This window comes from Penicillium maclennaniae, assembly GCF_028827695.1.
Source record: "Penicillium maclennaniae strain IBT 15551 chromosome Unknown utg000002l:1.0-2354659.0:1.0-2356205.0, whole genome shotgun sequence".
Lineage (NCBI taxonomy): Eukaryota > Fungi > Ascomycota > Eurotiomycetes > Eurotiales > Aspergillaceae > Penicillium > Penicillium maclennaniae.
The window spans coordinates 1,414,136-1,431,924 of NW_026623214.1; the positions used below are offsets into that span (position 1 = coordinate 1,414,136).

Below are 17,789 nucleotides of genomic sequence, written 5' to 3' on the forward strand. Positions count from 1 at the left end.
ATCCTTTTTTGAGACTTGAAGGTGTTTCCACTGGCTTGGCCGTGGGTGAACAATGCGAAAAGGAAATGGGTCTTGGATTGATTCTTGTGGATCTTCAGTATTGTTGATCCACGACCTTCTTTGGTTTCATGGACCTTTTCACCTCGTCATGTAGATTTGCTTCCCTGGCATTAGGCTAGTCATAGTTTTTCATGTGAATGAGACTTATATATTGTTCACAATTTGTGCAATCTATACAGTTCGCTAATCTTAAAGTAACAAAATGGAAATAGTTGCGGTCACTTTTCACTCTTGGCCGAAAATCATCTTCTCCAGCACGGCCTTCTCGCCGCTGTTGTCGACCAAGCTCTTGAACACACCATCCATAAGACTCATGAGATCCCTCGGTTTTCCAAACTCAACCGCTTTGCCGGCATCCATCACCAAGATGCGGTCGAAATCGGCGATGGTGCTTAGCCGGTGAGCAATAACGAGCAGCGTGGTGGCATTTCGGCCAAATTCGGCCCGAATGGACTGCTGGATCAGAGCATCCGTCTCCATGTCCACAGCAGACGTCGCTTCATCCAGAACCATGATCTTAGGCCGGGCGACAATGGCACGGGCCAGGCAGAGCAGCTGTCGTTGACCCTGGGAGAGGTTTAGACCACCCTCCGAGATGGGCGCTGACAATGACGAGAAGACGTTTGTGTTGGCTTGCTGCATCGTGGCCGTGTCTGGCGTTTCTGTGCCGTCACCCTGTCGAGGTGTGGCGGTTTGTGAAGTAAGAGTTGCCTCGTCATCCTCAGTAGCAATCAAATGCACGCGTGCTAGCGCATCATTGAGCTCCCCATCGCTGTACTCCTCGAACGGATCCAGATTTGTTCTCACAGTGCCCGAGAAGAGGACAGGATCCTGGGGGATAATCGCCAGCCGACTACGCAAGTCGTGCAACTTGATCTTGGACACATCTAGGCCGTCGATCAAGATCTGGCCTTCGCGTGCTTCTAGGAAACGGAAGAGCGCAAGGGTCAAAGACGACTTGCCCGCACCAGTTCTTCCTACCACGCCGACTCTCTGATTCGGCTCCACGGTAAAACTGAGGCCCTTCAGGACTGGGGGAAGATCGGGTGCGTAGCCTACAATGAGATCACTGACTTCCAACCGACCCTCGGTGGGCCAAGCAGCAGGTGCATCAGCACCGCCTTGGTTTTCGAGCTCGATCTTGGAATATTCAATGACACGTTCTGTGGCATTCATGTTGAGTTCGATGTTGGCGTACTGGCGCAGCGCAAATGCAATAGCACTATTACACTGTAGGGCAAAGCTGAGGGCGAATCCTGCAAGTGAGGCTGAGATGCCAGGTAGGAAGACAACAAGAGACGCTGTTAGTGTTGAGAAGACTGCTCCGACAAGGTTCATGCGAATTCCCAGCCAGCGATTGAACAACCACATAGTCCACCAGGCCTGGGCATGAGCGTTGATTTTGCCGTAGATGGTGTCGATAAAGTCCTCGCTCTTGGTAAATGCTCGGATCGTAACCAAACCGGTCAAGCTAGAGCCGAATTGCTCAAAGATAGGGCTTTTGGCAGTACTCTCCAGGCGTTTGATTTCACGTGCACCCGCTAGGTATTTCAATGACAGCTTGAGACAGACGACAAGCAGGATTATCGCAAAGATGATAACCAGTGGTGAGACGAGAATGCCAGCCACCATGATACCGCAAACTTCAAGAGACTGGGAAACAAGAAACCCGAGCTCATATCCGATACGTGAGTCGATCATGTGAAAGTCTGCCGTAAATCGATTCAGAATTCGGCCAAGGGGAACGGTATCCAACCATCGCAGTGGTGCTCGCAGGACGGCATATGTCAAGCGGTTAAAGAGGTTCCTGGATGCGCGCACACTTGCAGAAAGGATGAAGTAATATCGCGCAGTCCCAATGATGCAAGCAAGAACAGAGATCCCGATATAGACACCAAGGTACATTTTAAGGTTGTCGTCTTGCGGCTCGGGGTGAGTTCGCATCACGGTTTGTGTGAACAAAGTCTGAAGCTGCCCCGGGTGCGCTTGGGTGCTGGATGACGCGCTGGTCCAGATATTCACCCACCAGGCCTGTTCGAAAAATCATTAGAAAACGAAGGGAAGAACCATAAATGATGCTTAACTTACTCGGCCAACCATCAAGGAGGTATAGGTCAGATAGATTAGAATGGTCAGAATCCAGATGGGCACACCTCCTCCCATAGACAGATATGACTTGTAGACGGAGATTGAGATAGATCCCACTTCACGTTTTTCATCCTCGACGAACTTTTTGGGAGCTGCAGGTACAGGCGTTGTGTCATTTGGGGCTGAGCTCTGCCGTCGAGGTACGGTGTTTGAGACGACCTTTTGGAGATTGGTCTCCTTGGAATTCAGAAGGTCATCGGGATCTTCGGCGTTAAGGTCCTGTTGTTCGGCGGCGTTGTCTTCTCGTAAGATCTCCTCCAAGTGGTTCTCCTTTCGAAGTTCATCAATGGTGCCGGCATATCTAACGCATCCGTTCTCCAACAAGACGGAGTAGTCGGTCTTGGGGAGGCAGAGAGCAACGTGATGCGTGACTAGCACTCGGGTCCGTCCCTGTCCAAGCTCGCCAGTCAATGCATTTTCGTAGACATAACGGCCAGTATGAGCATCCAAAGCGCTGAAGATGTCGTCCATAATGAGGACACCGGCTCGAGAATACAACGCACGAGCGAATGAAACTCGCCACCTTTGGCCACCACTCAGATTGACACCGTTCGCGCCAATATCTGTCAATTCGCCGTCTGGCAACATTTCCAGGTCTTTTGTTAGGGCACATGCAGACAGAACCTTCTTATAGCGTGTCTCATTGTAAGGTAAACCGAATAAGATGTTGTCTCTAATGGTCGCGTTCTCAATCCATGGGATTTGCGCAACATACGCGAAAGCAGAATCGATAATCCAGTTCGCATCCGTCGCGAGGTGGTCGAAGCGGTCCTTGATTGGTGGCGGGACAGGCACTTTAAGGGTGCCCTCCAGCACATCACATTCACCGAGGATGGATGCTAGGAGCAGACTCTTTCCAGAACCAGTCCGCCCGGAGACAATGCTCAACTTCTTCTTTGGAAATTTCACATTCAAATTACGCAGCGCAAATCGGTCTTCGTCTCCCTCTTCTGTGCCTGGCTCGTGTTCCGCCGGCCATGCGACTGTCGCGTTTTCAAACTCAATATTGTCGGATAGAACAGTGTTGACAATCTTTTCCGCAGATGCCAAGTAGGCGTCGATTCGGTTTGCGCTAACGTTTGCCTCCAGCCCATTTGAGATAATCTCAGGTAGAATGGCAAGCGACATCTCCAGGGCACCAAAGACCGACATTGCTGTAAAGGCGACAGAAGCTGATAAGCCGCTATGCATCACAGCGTAGACAGTCAGTGAAACAGCCGAGAGACCCAGTGGTCCGAGGATCCAGATTGCCATGAGTACAACATCGTAGAGGAACGATATCCACAAAGCAGACAGCTCAGTGTCTCGTGCCTCTCCGATTTTGTCTTGCCATTGCTGCTCCAAGGCGGAAAACTTGATTTGGCGAATGCCTTGAAGCACTTCCGTAACAATAGCCATCTTCGCATCTCTGAGCTTCATCAATTTGTCTTGAGCACCTGTATATCTCTTTGCTGCGTAGATGTTCAAGGGGGTTACAAGGACGGAGACGGAAAGTCCAGCGAGGGCACTTTGCCATCCAAGAATCTGGATCAAGAAGGCACAGCCGAGGATGACTTTCAAAGTCGCCGATGGTATGAGATATGCGTAAGATGTAAAGTCGGAAATACGTCGTGCATCCACAGCAGCTAGGTTGATGATACTCTGTCGGCTCTTCTTGACGGATTCTTCGTCATCATCCTCCTCCTCGTCCTTCTGGTCCAATAAAGCCTTTGCGGAAGATTTGGCGTCATCTTGCTTCGTCGTTTTCTTCATGTGCTTGGCGTCTTTGCGGCGCATGGATTTCGCGAAGACAACAGCAGAGAGCTCTGCGTAAATAGGAACACCGAGCTTGGAGCATACAGCCCAGAACAGCCAGGCTTCAACAGTGGAATGTACCAGCATCAAGACTCCTAGCGCAAGGACCCAGAACCACGCTTCCCATGGTTGCCAGGTCTCACTTCCGCGGGCTTCAAGGACTCTCAGGATATTGAACAACGCCATCTGTGGACCAAAGCTCAAGACGCCGATGATGACTGTAAGTATAAGCTGGAGCAGGAGAGAGCGCCAATGGGCAAGAATAAGGCCCTTCCAGAGTTTGCGCGACGCAAGGGCTTTCTCAAACCTGCTACGTAGCTGGTCAGCACGTCTCGCAGATCGGAGAACTGGAAGGTCCGTGAGTGCTAGTTTGCGGTTCTGCACGGCGTAGTTGAGAAGGCTGATAGCCCAGACGAAGGTATAGCGACCTAATGCCGAGACTGTATATTCCTGATCGACTGGCCTTCCATTAAGAAAAACATGCGGCCGACGAGGTAGCAGAATACTGAACAGAGCACGGAGAAGGGCGCTGGATAATTGCGTGGCAACAAGACCTATCCAGACTTGATCATGGAGAAGGCGAGTCTGGCCTACCCAAGCCTGACGAATCTGTTCGCCAGTGAGAGCGGCAGCAATCATGCTACCCCCGAACGAGAATTGGCCGAGTGTAAATCTTTTTGTTGGCCGTGGTTCAGTGAAAAATGCGACAGCTTGAACAGTGAGCAAGGCCTATCACATAAATCCATGTCAATAGGAATTACACTACAGTGCGAACGCACGCCTTTACTTACCCAAATGCCGAACTGGAACCAGTTCAGAAGGAAGTCTCCTGCGCTTTTGTTCAATGTCGACAACACAGCCAGCGCAACAGTCACGGACAAGCCACTGGCCGAGAAAAGTGCGAGAGCGAATCGCTGCCACTTGTCTGAGAAAGCCCGAATGGACTCCTCGCTAGCCTCGCCATCTTCATCTCTGTAAAGTGTCTTTGCCAACGCCGGCTCATCCACGGTAGGTGATTTGCGCGAAATCCGATCGACAATACTTCTGATTGCAGGAATGCTGTCGCCGGCCGCCAGGAGCAAGGCGACCGAGCCCGTAGCTAATGAAGCGAGCTGAACGGCAGACATTGCTCATAGCCTCAGGGATGAGAAAAGAAAAAAAGGATTGAAGTGGAGTGCAGCATAAGCCTCTTATCGCGATTCACATTGATGAAGTGCACTAGTCCGCGGCGGGTCTAGAAACCAAGGTGACATTCAAGCGGGGACTGTACCGCGATCTTTCCTGTGAGTCAAGATGACACTGTCTTAGCGTCGTCTTCTCCCTCTTCCGTAGCTCGAACCCACGATGATAACGCTTACTTCCGGTCCCAGATTTCTCTTACAGGCAATGGTCCAGCCACCCGGCGGTCCGTGAGTCGAAGATTGCAGTTGCGGGACGATCCAAAGGACGGTGAAGCCCACGAGCGCTGTCGTTATTGGCGCACCAGATGAGTCACGCTACGGAGTGCGTCTTGCAGGCCGCGCGGGATCCGAGATGGGTAAGCCTCGTCCTCGCTGATTTTGCCGTGGCTCCTTGGTAAGCTCGAGTTCTTGAGCCGTCGTGGAGCGGCGTACGTCGGTGGGTCTGGGAGGTACGGGGACTCTTGAAATCCGAGCTTCGTCTGTCTTCAATCTGGGGCCGTTGCTCCACTTTATATCTTGGCTTGGGGACATGGAAATGCTTATGCATTTTACGGACTACTGGAAGTGATTGTTCATTCCGAAGAACCTTGGGGCTAAATACCCCAACAATGCTTAACTCTAAAAGGTGAGGCGAACGTCTTTCTGGAGCCAAAGGTAATTTCCACATTGACTCCACGCTTATCTTTAAGCCCCGTTCCTATCGCGGCGAGTGGATTCAATGCATATTAAATTCCTACACAAAATGTGAGGTAAGCTCCCGGGGCTAGCTCACGGATTTCCTAATGTTCTAGCACTCCAGTACCAGGTGGTCCCTCGTCATTACCGATGGGTATTCGTGCCTGATGATCATCCACGAGTGGACAAATTTTCTGGAGGTTCCGTGTCTGACATCAGCAGTATACCATCCAGCGTACTAGAATTCTAGAGTTGCGCCAACATACAGGGGTTGCAGGAATTCCTTATCACCGACTATAAGTGCCTTCTCTGCTGACCCCTAATGTAGAACAGAAGACATAGGAAAATCCGGTACTAGCAAGGATCATAGCGGCTACTCATACGGCATGTCGAAATTGTGGTAATATGTTCTAATTATGCACTCATGCATCCATCACAGTCCCAGTGTAGACATCCAGGACCCCTTTCCCTCGTACTCAAGGGGACAATCTCTTGACAATCTCTTGACAATTCGACTTTTGCCATTATTGTCCTTTCGTATCTCACCTAATTCCCAAGAAAAAAGCTGTTCAAAGTCTCGGAAAAGCACTGATTCCGTTTGTGGCTCTGCATGCTCAAGCTCACCTATCGACATCCATGGTCAACACCGTGAAAATCCGCTCCCCCGTTCACCGTCCGAGTCCCACGAACCATCCACAAGACTCCGGCTCTGTGACTTGCCGAAATACATGCTGGGCCGAACAAAGGTTTGTGGCCGGGAATACTGCGTCAACTATCGAGCGTGTCGATGTTCCTAGCAAACATTAGCTCTTCACCGGCTTTATTCTTGAGCGTCCCTGGACCTTGCTCGTCTAATATGGGTGGTTTTGAAGCATGTATCTACCCCGATAGAATTTGGACCTCCCTGGATCGTGTCACTTTTAGAATTGAGCAAGAATTATCTTTGCATGAGTCTTGACGAAAGCGCCTTCTTTCAGGGAGCCCATGGAGCTCTTATCAGCTATGATGATCATTCTACGATTTTGCGTACGTCTGTTGCATCTCAGTAGTTTTGGCTTCTGTATTTTAGAGGTTGCGCATCAGGTTCTTTTATTTCGTTTCTTGGAAAACGAGCCGTCTATCGCCTGTTACGCTGCATGGAACGGAGCAATTTCTTATCAAAGTGAGTCCAGCTCGACTCTGAAGAACTGATCGAGCCTTTGATTGTAATTGAGCACCTGTGCTACTACATTGAGTGCTCATAGTATCTCTCTTATTCAAGCGCCTTTCAAAAAAATTCCACTTTCATCTACTATCTACAAGTATAGAATGACCCCACCCAGGATAAGATCGCCGCCGTGCCGGGAAAGGTGGAGTCAGACTAGTCAAGTTACAGGCAATCAGATACCCGAAGACGTATGTATCTTCGCCCGAGACTATTCAATTGAGGACAGGTCTCCACAGATTCCTACGCTGAAATCCCTGCACGTTCTCATCTGAGAGAACATCACTACCAAGACGCCCAGTCACGACACTGCGTTCGATATCCGGCCCGCGCACGTAGAATGGCTCGAAGCCGAGAGATCCTTGATTGCTTTTTCTTCGAGCCCATTTCTTTTTCCCCGATTCTCGTGTCTTCCAATGGGCTGGAATCCTGAGGCCTCGCGATCCATGCTGAGATACCAGCGGCGCTGATGTATGGAGCCGATTGTGTTGTGTGAGCCGGGGTATGCGTTGGTTTTCTGTATGGTGGTGTCGACGTCATCGTCGGAGTGGGTGCTGTCATTGGGCTTGAATGATCTCGGAGGTGAGACTTGATCGGGAGATAGATGGGAATCCGAGCCTGAATCCGAGGTGGACGGGGCTCGTTTTGACTGCGCCACTTTCGGGTCGCGTCTGCGGCGTTTGGGGCCTTTGCGTATCGGCCGCACGAAGTCTGTCTTCTTATCTAGTCGAAGAAGGATGGTGTATCCCTTTGGTAATCGGGCACCATGAAGACGAACACGGATTTTGCGCTGTGGTATGTGATTAGGTGAACAAATAAATAAATGGGAGTCGTTGTAACTTACCCTCTCAAATGCCTCGTGTAACTTCATGCTGTCTGAGCGCTGTTCAACCTTCATGACATCGAGATCAGACTCAGATCGCGAGTCATCAGTCTCGGACGAAGATTCATCCCCATTCACAGGAAGAATCTCATACTCCCCAGTATCCCAAATAATAATTGATCCGGTTTTGTCCGATGCAGTCTCAAGAAGATGATTCTGGATCAGGATCAGCGATGTGAATGGCAAAAGAAAGTCAATAGGCATACCCATAAACAATGGACGCGAGTCTCAGTAGCGTTTCGATTCAATCTCTCGCTATTTGGGTCTCCAGGCAATCCATACATAATAGACCAACTGACAGAGCTATTTTCTGAAAATTGTAGTCTGAAGTCAGAGTGTGGGCCAGCAACAGGGTGATCGTGTTGGTGAATGACAAAATGACGACCTTGGGCATGTGCGTTGCGGCGATAAAGCTCTGTCCATTCATCTATTGGAATACGAGGGGCTGACCCAGGAATTGGAGGGCGTATGCATCTTTTGAGTCTCTCAGAGATGATTCCTAGGTGGTCGGCAATTGTGACTTCGCCTGCTTCAATGGCGGCGAGGCTGAGTGATGTGTCTTGTGGCGATCCCGAAGGAGTTTTCTTTGGCGATGGCCTTGGAACTGGTGCAGCCCGCTTTGGTGGTGGAGACACGGGTCTTGCTAGGCTGACGAGGATGGTAAAGTCTTCTTCATCTTTTGAATCTGACTCGTCCAGATGCTGTCTCTCAGAGCTCCTGAATCTTTTCATTATTTGAAACAGAGCACGGGCCCGGTCGAGCGTCCAGAAGATGACCGAGAATTTGGCATGGCAGATGTTTTCTTTAATCAGAATCACAGCTAGCGGGCATAATCCCGGATCATGCACTTTCATCGAAAAGTGTTCTATCTGAGCTTGAGGTCGACTGCATTGGATTAGTCATACTGAAGAACAACCATTGAGAAGGCTCACAGCTTCCGGCGGAGCTTACGATTGCAAAATGATACGTTCAAATAGTGATCCGATTCCAATATTAATGTATCGAGAAATTTCAATTATAACACTACTTTATGATTGATGCAAGTCATTATTGTCATGTCGCATAGAGCTAGTCCGCGTGCTGATAGACCGAGATGGCACTAGCCTAAGAGTCAACGGCATTCAAGAAAGGGCTTGCACGCTCTGAGGATTGTGGAATACGTCGTGAGGATCAATCTCAGCCTTGATGGTCTGAAGTCTAGGCAAGTTCGGTCCCCAATAAGAGCTCTGGGGATCAATCAGCTGGGGATCAACATATCCCGGATAAGCTCCAAAATCAGCGCCCGGATGGTATGATGCAACAACCGCATTCAGGCCGTTAAGAAAATCCTTGGTAGTAGGAGAGACGATTCCAAGAAGGTTGACTGCATAAGATTGCATCCAGAAAATGGCATCGCGATGGGCGTAAGCAGTGGCATTGGTTGGAACGTCGTTAGTTGCACCACCTTCCAGATCAAAGATTATAAACCAGACCAGGGTATCTTTGTTAGTTGCATCGATGTACCTAAACATTGCATCGACCCCGCTATCAGGGATGAGGTTTTCTGGAGTAAAAGACATGGACTTGGCATAGAATGAGACCGGGATTCCGCCGACAATCGATTCGATGAGATTTTCAGCGCTGCTGCCAAGCATACCCATCCAGTCCGTCAAGGTCACAATATTTGCTGAGTTGCTCGGTGGGAAATGCTTCTCGAGTTCGAAAGCGTCCCACTCTGCCTTAGAGCCAAAGTAAGTGCCCGAGACGATGACGCCTGCAGCAGAGATTACAAGCTCGGAGGCGAATTTGCGGGAAAGATCCTTGCTGATTATCAGTCTTTGCCAGTCCTTGAACAATTTTGCTTTTTCAGATGTGTTGCCCAGGTTCCAAACAAATGAGTATTGGACGGCCTCGTGGGGTGCTTCGTGTGTGCGCAGCTTGAATTCGGTGACGATGCCAAAGCACGCTGCAGCACCTTTGATGGCAAAGAATACATCCTGGTTGTGAGTCTTAGAGGCTCGAATAATCGTCGAATTGGCCAAGACCACCTCAGCCTCGATTACATGGTCTCAGGGCCATGCCCCACTCGCGAGATCTTGGACCTAAACCGCCAATTGTAAAGTGACCACCAGTGCCAACCTGGGGACAAGTTCCATGAGCCACTGCTCTTCCACCTGCATGATCGAGACGACTTTGAAGGTCTCCAAGGAGTGTGCCTGCTCCGATAGTAGCAACGAAAGTGTCAGGGTCGAGAGAAAATTGCTGGAAGTGTTTCAAATCGACGACCACTGCGCCATCCGTGCCTCCAAGACCTATCAAGAAGACAAGATTAGCAAGGCTTCATGAACCCTGGATAGAGTTGAGAGACAAACCGTAGTTAGCATAGCTGTGTCCCCCACTGCGTGCCTGAACTTTGTACCCATTGTCGACTGCGCAGCTGATGATGTCAGCGACTTGGTGGGTTGTTGTGGGATATGTGAGTGCCACTGGAATCACGGGGGTGTTAAGATTGTAAAGCGGGATATGGGATTTAAAGGAGAAGTCAGTTCGGAAGGTCACCATGGACGAGTCATGTCCTACGGCTGCCAGGAGGCAGTCGTGGCCGGCAATGCTGGGGATGTTTCCCATCACAAAGCCGCGGACGAATGGTCAGAGCAGATGAACGGACAAGGAGGGAAAAGAGTTAGTCCCAAGATACATCCTCGGAGGTGAATGAATGTCAGGCGCGAAATTTGGAGCCAAGGAAGCTGCACCCTCGTTTTTAGCACCTTCCTGGAATGCTCCAACAATATGGAATGTAGGCACCAAAATTTCAAGAACTACAGTGAAGGGATCTCATTGAATAAAAAGGCCAGAAACAAGCAAAGGGATGCATGACGGAGTGTTCCAATTAGAATAATCCCCGAGCGCCATGGCTGGTGTCAAACCCTATACTTCATGTCCTGCATCTAGGCCCGACCATTTCCAACTTGTGCCTAGGCGTGTTCATGCGTCTTCCAAGACTAATTTTTACTTAAATACCCAAGGCATGTCTTTCAACTCTGGATGGACCCGAAGCCACCATTCGTACGTTCACCTTGAATGAGGCTGAGCATGCCCCGACATTCGACTCCGGATCGGCCGGACTCGATGTAACCAGACAGAACAAGCTTCATCATCCAGGACATATTCATTTCCATTCCAACCGGTTTGCTTGCTCCCATAAATAAATTTCTCCTCGACGATCCACATCGGGGACGCGGCGGGCAAGTCGGTCGGGGACCACCGTGTGGTCCCCGAGCTTCAAGGTTTGATCCCTTACTCCCGTGAGGATGAGTTTATGCCAAAGACAATCTCATGCTCCAACAATCCAGGATTGAACATCAAGTCAATTCCAAACCTGACGATCAATTCCCGCTCAACGCCTTGGTCTATCACTTCTGTACCGGTTCATCCATGACATCAACCAGGATTCCCGACGAAGTCTAATTCTCGAGGAAAATCATCTCCTCACGAAGAGTTTTGACACCAACAATGTTCACGCCAATTCATACCTCGCTCGGTGCACTGCTCTTGTTTGAGGGGTCCTCGGGTCTGCTCTTTCACAATGGGGCAGTCTTTGGTATCTCATCCTTGATCTCGGAATCGGTGTTTAGCCCAAGTCGTGATAATGTACCGATTGTCGCTGGACTCATGTCCAGTGTGCTCCCAGTGTATCTGCTGGCACCGTCTTTGATACCAAATTATCCTGCTTCTCCAAACTCATTGGCTTCTGTGTTGACAACGCTGGGTGTTGGAATCCTACTGGGTTGGGGAACTAAGGTATGAACCTCAATGGCAAGGGCGAATAATCTTGAGCTGATTAGTATAACGAAACACTAGAATGGGCGCGGATGTACCTCCGGACATATGCTCTGCGGGTTATCCCGTCTCTCGCCACGCTCATTGATCGCAACAGCCGTTTTCTTCACCTCTGCCCTGATCACCGCAAATTTCGCAAATGGAGGATCAAATATCCCTTCCTGTGGATCAACCCCGTGCTACACACCAGTCTACCCATCATCGAATGAGGTGGTCTTCATGACTGCGGCAGTCTTGCTTTCTAGCATGACTAACTTCCTTGTCGTTCCGAAGATGATGCACCGGTCGAGAGATCCCGTACCATCTTCTCCTACCTCGCAGGACTGGAATTTGGACTTGGCCTGTTGATCTCCGGAATGGCGGACTCGGCTAAAGTTTTGAGGTTCTTCGCTTTCCTAACAGACCCGTCTCGTTTTGATCCGTCACTGGCTCTGATTATTCTTTTCGGCATCGGGCCGTCATTATCGACATACTTGATGCAGAGTCCGGGCCGAATCTCGAAGAACGAGAAGAAACCAACAAAACCGACGCTTGCTGAACAATGGAGACTTCCCACTGCTCTAGTGGCAGATATTGACTGGCGCTTTGTGGCTGGGGCTGTGGCATTTGGGGTTGCATGGGGATTGAGGGGAGTCTGCCCCGGTCCGGCAGTCTTGCGCTCGGTGCTCCAGCCGACATGGGGGCTGTCAACTATGAGTGGGTACATCCTAGGCAATATGTTCTAGCATATTCATGTACAAGAAGCCAAGCAGGAACGGGTGCTTCGTGGCTGTAGATTATTTTCTTGGCAGCTCTCGTTAACAGTGTACATAAGATCTCGATTCATGAGCTATCACATTAATTAGCATGGTTCTACGGCGCGTGCACAGATTGAATCCTTTTAAAAATGCTCCATGAAAATGCGGTTGGGTATAGACAAGAGCCGGATAGGAATAGAACCAGAAAACTGATCAATGCATGAAACAGGGGAACGGAGAGGGCTTACAGCTCGGTTTTCTTGTTCAAACGGATAGCCTCCGCCTCAAGCTCCTCATCTCGCGTGTTGTACGTTTGTTCTGGCAAATCAAAGTATCCTTCCAGCTCCATCCACTCTGCGGCAAAGGCAGCGACGAGTACGCTCCAGTCTTCGGTAGTGTCCATATCTAGATGCTCTCCGTCATCCTTGCTCGTGTGCCAGACGGGAGGGAAGCCCTTGAAAGGAGTGAAATCTATGAGATGGAGAATCTCAACACCTCGTGCCAGAAAAGGTAGATGGTCATCCTGAATGCCGCCGTAGGGGTTTATTTGGTGAGAGTCTTTGGAGGAATCAATAAACCAAGGTTCCCCAGAGCCGGCCTTTAATACCTTCATTGACCGAAGACGTTGTTCCAAGGTTCCCAGCCCTTGGTAGGCCCAATGGGTAGTGGGATAATAAGATTGGATAAAGGGAGCCTTTGAGCCCAGCAGGTCTAGGAGAACGAACAAGGAAATGGCCGAGAGCGGGGTCTTGAATGTTGACATCGCCGGGTACATTTGGTGATCCCAGGCTTCAGCCATAGAACGCGCCCCGTAAAGAGAATCCGAGGCGCTCCATTCCTTGAAGGCTTCCTCTCCATCTAGAAGGAAGACTTGGATTCCACGCTGTTCCTCGAGCGAGGGGTCAATCCCCTGAGCCTTCATATCCGCCCATTTCTTGTCGAGGGCAGAATCAATGCTACGCATAGCATGCATGATCATCGCGCATGGTGCCGCACTGTCGATTGCTCCAATAAAACCCTCGGGTTCTAGCTTACTGTCGTAGTGCGCAACCAAGGTCAGCCGCTCGACATCCCCTACTCGAGCATGCGGGGGATCGCGCGTGGCGATGAAGTTGGTAAAGGGTACCTCCTTTCCATTCGAGACCGGTGTCTTAGCTGTAGAATTTTGAAATTCGATCTCCCACTTCGGCAGAGTCGTCTGGAAGAAGTCGACGAAATGTTGTAAGACTGCGGCATGACCGGGGGTGCCGGGTACGCGAGTCTGAAGGATGGGTGATAGAATTGCGCCATTATGGATATCGAAGTCCTGACTGGGTCGGGGTAGTGCTCTCAAAGTATCGTCGGACAACTTCTCGTAGGCTTGGGCTGGAAGGAGGAGTAGGAGGCCGAGGCAGAGCATCGATAAGCAGCCCCGAAGGCCACGATATGCCGAAGACATGGCGACGCAGCGGGTCTCTAGTGTATCATGACTCTAAAAAAATCAACAAAGACAATAAGCCCCAAACCAGCCGGGAACCCAAGATTAAAAGGGAATGTGAAAGTGGTGAAGGAGCAACAAAGCGTAAACACAAGGCGGTCGTGGATGATGCGGCACCGCTTTCCGCCTGGGGAACCTTGCTTCTTCACATTTGCAACCATGCGACACATCCTTCTACACCCCCAATTGCGCGCTGCGATTTCAAAGCCTGCGCACAGAAGCCTCCGCAATCAGTTATGGGCTCGCTTCAAATCCCAAGCTCCCCGTCCATCTCAGCGCCATGAACCCGGAACGCCTCAACTCAAAGATTTGGCCGCTTCTGCGCGGCCAGCACCTCCAAGCACACCAGCCAAGACAACCGTTAGGAAGGGTATGTCGGGCTCTTATTTTCCACGGTATTATACTAAATCGGATATAAAAGGACCTCCGGAGCGCATAATGGTATACTATGGAGGCACCGGTCGAGCTGTCTTTTTGGGTATGCTGCGACTTACCACCATCTTCCTCTTTGGCGGTGCATGCGTGATCGCAGCACCGGCTTGTTACGCTGACGAGAAAAGAAGTGGCTTGCGCCATTAGGTACTCCTCAGGTTGTGACCCTCAATATCAGAGTGAGTGTGCTAACTTACATGCAGTTGTTCTCGGCGGTGCCGTCCCAATGGTCGTGGTCGCCTACATAGCAGCACCCTATGTAAACTTTATTCACCTAGCTCTGCCAGCATTTGCCAGGAAGTCTCGCGAGAATGCAATCCACTATGCCAAGGATCTGCCACCGACTGCCACATTATATCTCACCACTATGCGCTTTAACACTATTCCGCGACAAACGGCAGTCCGCCTGGGCGACCTCATTGCGGAAAAAGATTTCACACGACCCGTCACATTTCGGAATTTGAGACCTACTCCGCGACCATGGTGGGCAGGCAAGACACCTACTCAGTACCTGACTGATAGTAAGAGTCGGCCCGGAAAACAGTCGACTGCCTTCTACCCTGAATTGTGGCCTGCTATCTTTAAAAAAATTCAGGGTAACATTCCCGGCAAGCGGTTCAGCTAAGCTCAACTAGCTTTGGGTCTATATGCAATTTTCTGTCACACTTCATGATACCTTGCGACGTTTGAATTTTTGTATCAATACTTTCATCTTGAATGAACATGAATAACATCCCATTATGTCTCTAAAATATCGCTACGTCTCCTTGTCTCTGTTACGTCCAATCTCGTCCATCCTCGCGACATGCTTACCTTACATTAACTATGCCTATCTAGACAAAGAAATGAGATAAGCACGTCGTGAGTGCTTGCGGACCTCCAACAACCCGAGCTATGCATTTCCAGGTGCTTTTTTTGTGTGTACGTCTGTCACTTGTGCGCGCATACTATAATGTCCATAGACCGATGGGACTCTCAATTTTAATCTATTCTATTGCTACCACATAGCTAAGTAGGGGTGGATGTTCCGCCAAACTCCACTTCTCCAGTATGTAGATTGTGGGGAAGATATAAGACTGCCGCTAAGCAATTCTGCTGCTTTTTGTTATAGAATGGGATTTGAAACTCGTACTTTGTTATCAGTACCTTCAACAAACTATGAACCGTGCGTGAGCAACTCATGGGCCTTGTGCTTGAGAGATGATTTTTGACTATCAGTGTTGTAATATAGAGCGACCGCTCTTGAGGATTTATAGATCTCAGAAAGGATTTCAAGGAAATTTACATGGAAAGTCATGTTTGGTGCGCGCACCACAAACGGCAGGGGGAGAAGAAAATGAAAAAAAGATGTCCTGAATGAGGAGATCCCATGCCTTATCTCCCAAAAATAGGCAACCATAGAGTCGTGCTGGCTAGTATCAATCATAGTCTACAACTCGATACCCACTTTCAAAACATCAACCACCTTGTTCTGAAAATCCATAGCCAGAGAAGGACCCTCAGTCCCCCGGAAATCACCCTTCAGACAAGCAAGTACAGCATTTGTATAGCCCATTCCCATCTCTTTTGGCAAACCCTGAGCGGCCAGCATCACCAAATCTTCAACCACCTTCTTCGGTCTCGGCAGCCGCCCACTACTTTCTGCTTCTCGGATCTTGGCATTCATCAGTCGTGACAGCGTTACCCAGAGGCCAATCTCAAGAAGTACCACGCCCAACGCGTAGATATCATGAAGACGGCTAAATTGCTGCGTAGGGCGGCCTTGCCGGGCGGGATGACGATAGAGATTTGGCTCAACCTCGAAATCGGAGCGCATGTCTGTGCCTTGTTGGACTGATCGCGCGTAGCCCCAGTCACTCAGGTATGAGACTATTCTGTTTCCAGGTTTAGGCGTCGAGACCCGATGCTCGTAGAGCCCTGAAGTCCTGACTCCGGTGGATGTCTCGAGGAACAGAAGAATTCCTCTGCTCCATATGTTCTTGTGGACCCAGGCTGAGGCGTGCACATTACCTGAGACTCAAAGCGAGAGTATATGCCATGCTAAAGCGGTCGTTGAGGGAGGGTTTCTTGATCGGTCGTTTGTTTGCACTATCGACTGCATTGATGAAAGCGTGTAAGGTCGTCAGGGATGCAGTGGTGCCTGCCTCAGAGGGAGGAAGTCTGTAAAGGAATACACTTCGTTCTTCAATAGGTTGATCGATGAAACCAAGACATTCCAGCGCGTATATCTTCGGCTGATCGAGAGCATCTGATGATTTGCCGGCGAAAGTGGTGTTTTGAAGTAGCCATGCCAGATTGCGAATGGGGTCTTTGAGCTCCTCTATCTCGTCTGGATCTAGATCGTCGCGTTTGAGTAGGCTTTCATACTCGTGGTACTCGACGATGACCTCTGTTTCTTCAGATCCTGAAGACCACTTTCCCAGTTGGAATCCGCCTGTTGATTTTCCTGTATCGGTGATGGTACCAGTCAAACTACGGTAACTCATTGGCGCCTTAGCCTCAGCCAGCTCCCGGCGCTTCATCACCGGCTCAAGACCACTGCTTTTCAATCCTTCATGATCGTTCTCAGCCATTTTGGCCAGTGTCTCCTGTGACATATGCTGCATGAGGTTGCGTAGACTTTCAGACCACTCAGTATAGGAGTCTAGAATGTGATTTAGTTTTTTCTTGTCGAAGAGCGACCAGTCATAGCCTCTGAGCTTGAGTGATCTAGTCTTGCTTTTGGCCCGCTCTAGGAGCGACTCCTGCACTTGGGACTGGTCAGGCTCGATGGTGTATTCGTCATCCACGAGACCGTATTTGGCAGCCACGATCTCATATTCAGCGAGGGTCTTCCGCATCTGCACCAGTAGCCCTTCCACCGTGTCGGCGATAAAAGGGTCTACTTTCCCCGAAACCATCAATCCATGATCTGGATGGAAGAAAGTGCGTCTAAAGAAGAGTAAGGTTGACAGCTGGACATTCAACTTGAGTCGGATCTCGGCTCGGTCCTCGTCAAATGCTTTGATGTCGGAAATGACACCCTGGATGAACACTGTGACTTGGTATATCTGCGTTATGGCCGTCACAGCTGTCCCGTAGACGTCCATATTTGCCTTTGCATGAGGGTAGATTGGGGTTTGATGTGTCAGGATATCAAGAAAAATAGAGGAGACTGACACAGAGAGGTACCTAGGATTAGCAGTCAGCGCTAAAGTAAGCGCTAAGTAGGATAATATGAGGCTAACCATGAAGGTCTATGATCTACTGCGTCCATTGGCTGGTTCTAATTTGGCGTTGGGGGGTTATTATTCTAAGATACCCCGCGTGAGATAATAGACACTAAGATCCATTCCAATTTCCCCGACATGCGGAATGTCTGTTTGAAAGACACGCATTG

At 49.9% G+C, this 17,789-nt stretch overlaps 7 protein-coding genes across 7 annotated transcripts; 2 read left to right on the forward strand and 5 right to left on the reverse strand.

Moving 5' to 3' along the window:
- Positions 1-285: 285 nt before the first annotated feature.
- N7477_001759 (putative ABC bile acid transporter) lies at positions 286-5,129 on the reverse strand (the record flags this gene model as incomplete). Its single annotated transcript, XM_056963422.1, has 3 exons — positions 286-2,091; positions 2,149-4,731; positions 4,794-5,129. The coding sequence occupies 3 exons, from the start codon at positions 5,127-5,129 to the stop codon at positions 286-288; spliced, it is 4,725 nt and encodes a 1,574-aa protein (XP_056826341.1).
- Positions 5,130-7,363: 2,234 nt separating this feature from the next.
- On the reverse strand, positions 7,364-8,799 carry N7477_001760 (uncharacterized protein; the record flags this gene model as incomplete). The annotated part of the gene is made up of 3 exons (XM_056963423.1): positions 7,364-7,852; positions 7,907-8,101; positions 8,152-8,799. The coding sequence occupies 3 exons, from the start codon at positions 8,797-8,799 to the stop codon at positions 7,364-7,366; spliced, it is 1,332 nt and encodes a 443-aa protein (XP_056826342.1).
- A 267-nt stretch (positions 8,800-9,066) lies between these two features.
- On the reverse strand, positions 9,067-10,552 carry N7477_001761 (FAD-binding oxidoreductase; the record flags this gene model as incomplete). Its single annotated transcript, XM_056963424.1, has 3 exons — positions 9,067-9,992; positions 10,027-10,236; positions 10,297-10,552. 3 exons carry the CDS (start codon positions 10,550-10,552, stop codon positions 9,067-9,069), a joined length of 1,392 nt encoding a protein of 463 aa, XP_056826343.1.
- Positions 10,553-11,437: 885 nt separating this feature from the next.
- N7477_001762 (YeeE/YedE family protein) lies at positions 11,438-12,489 on the forward strand (the record flags this gene model as incomplete). Its single annotated transcript, XM_056963425.1, has 3 exons — positions 11,438-11,725; positions 11,786-12,107; positions 12,167-12,489. The coding sequence occupies 3 exons, from the start codon at positions 11,438-11,440 to the stop codon at positions 12,487-12,489; spliced, it is 933 nt and encodes a 310-aa protein (XP_056826344.1).
- A 256-nt stretch (positions 12,490-12,745) lies between these two features.
- On the reverse strand, positions 12,746-13,939 carry N7477_001763 (glutaminyl-peptide cyclotransferase family protein; the record flags this gene model as incomplete). The annotated part of the gene is made up of 1 exon (XM_056963426.1): positions 12,746-13,939. The coding sequence occupies one exon, from the start codon at positions 13,937-13,939 to the stop codon at positions 12,746-12,748; it is 1,194 nt and encodes a 397-aa protein (XP_056826345.1).
- Positions 13,940-14,137: 198 nt separating this feature from the next.
- On the forward strand, positions 14,138-15,035 carry N7477_001764 (uncharacterized protein; the record flags this gene model as incomplete). Its single annotated transcript, XM_056963427.1, has 3 exons — positions 14,138-14,348; positions 14,400-14,540; positions 14,614-15,035. 3 exons carry the CDS (start codon positions 14,138-14,140, stop codon positions 15,033-15,035), a joined length of 774 nt encoding a protein of 257 aa, XP_056826346.1.
- An 804-nt stretch (positions 15,036-15,839) lies between these two features.
- On the reverse strand, positions 15,840-17,666 carry N7477_001765 (uncharacterized protein; the record flags this gene model as incomplete). The annotated part of the gene is made up of 3 exons (XM_056963428.1): positions 15,840-16,374; positions 16,421-17,581; positions 17,638-17,666. The coding sequence occupies 3 exons, from the start codon at positions 17,664-17,666 to the stop codon at positions 15,840-15,842; spliced, it is 1,725 nt and encodes a 574-aa protein (XP_056826347.1).
- Positions 17,667-17,789: the final 123 nt, after the last annotated feature.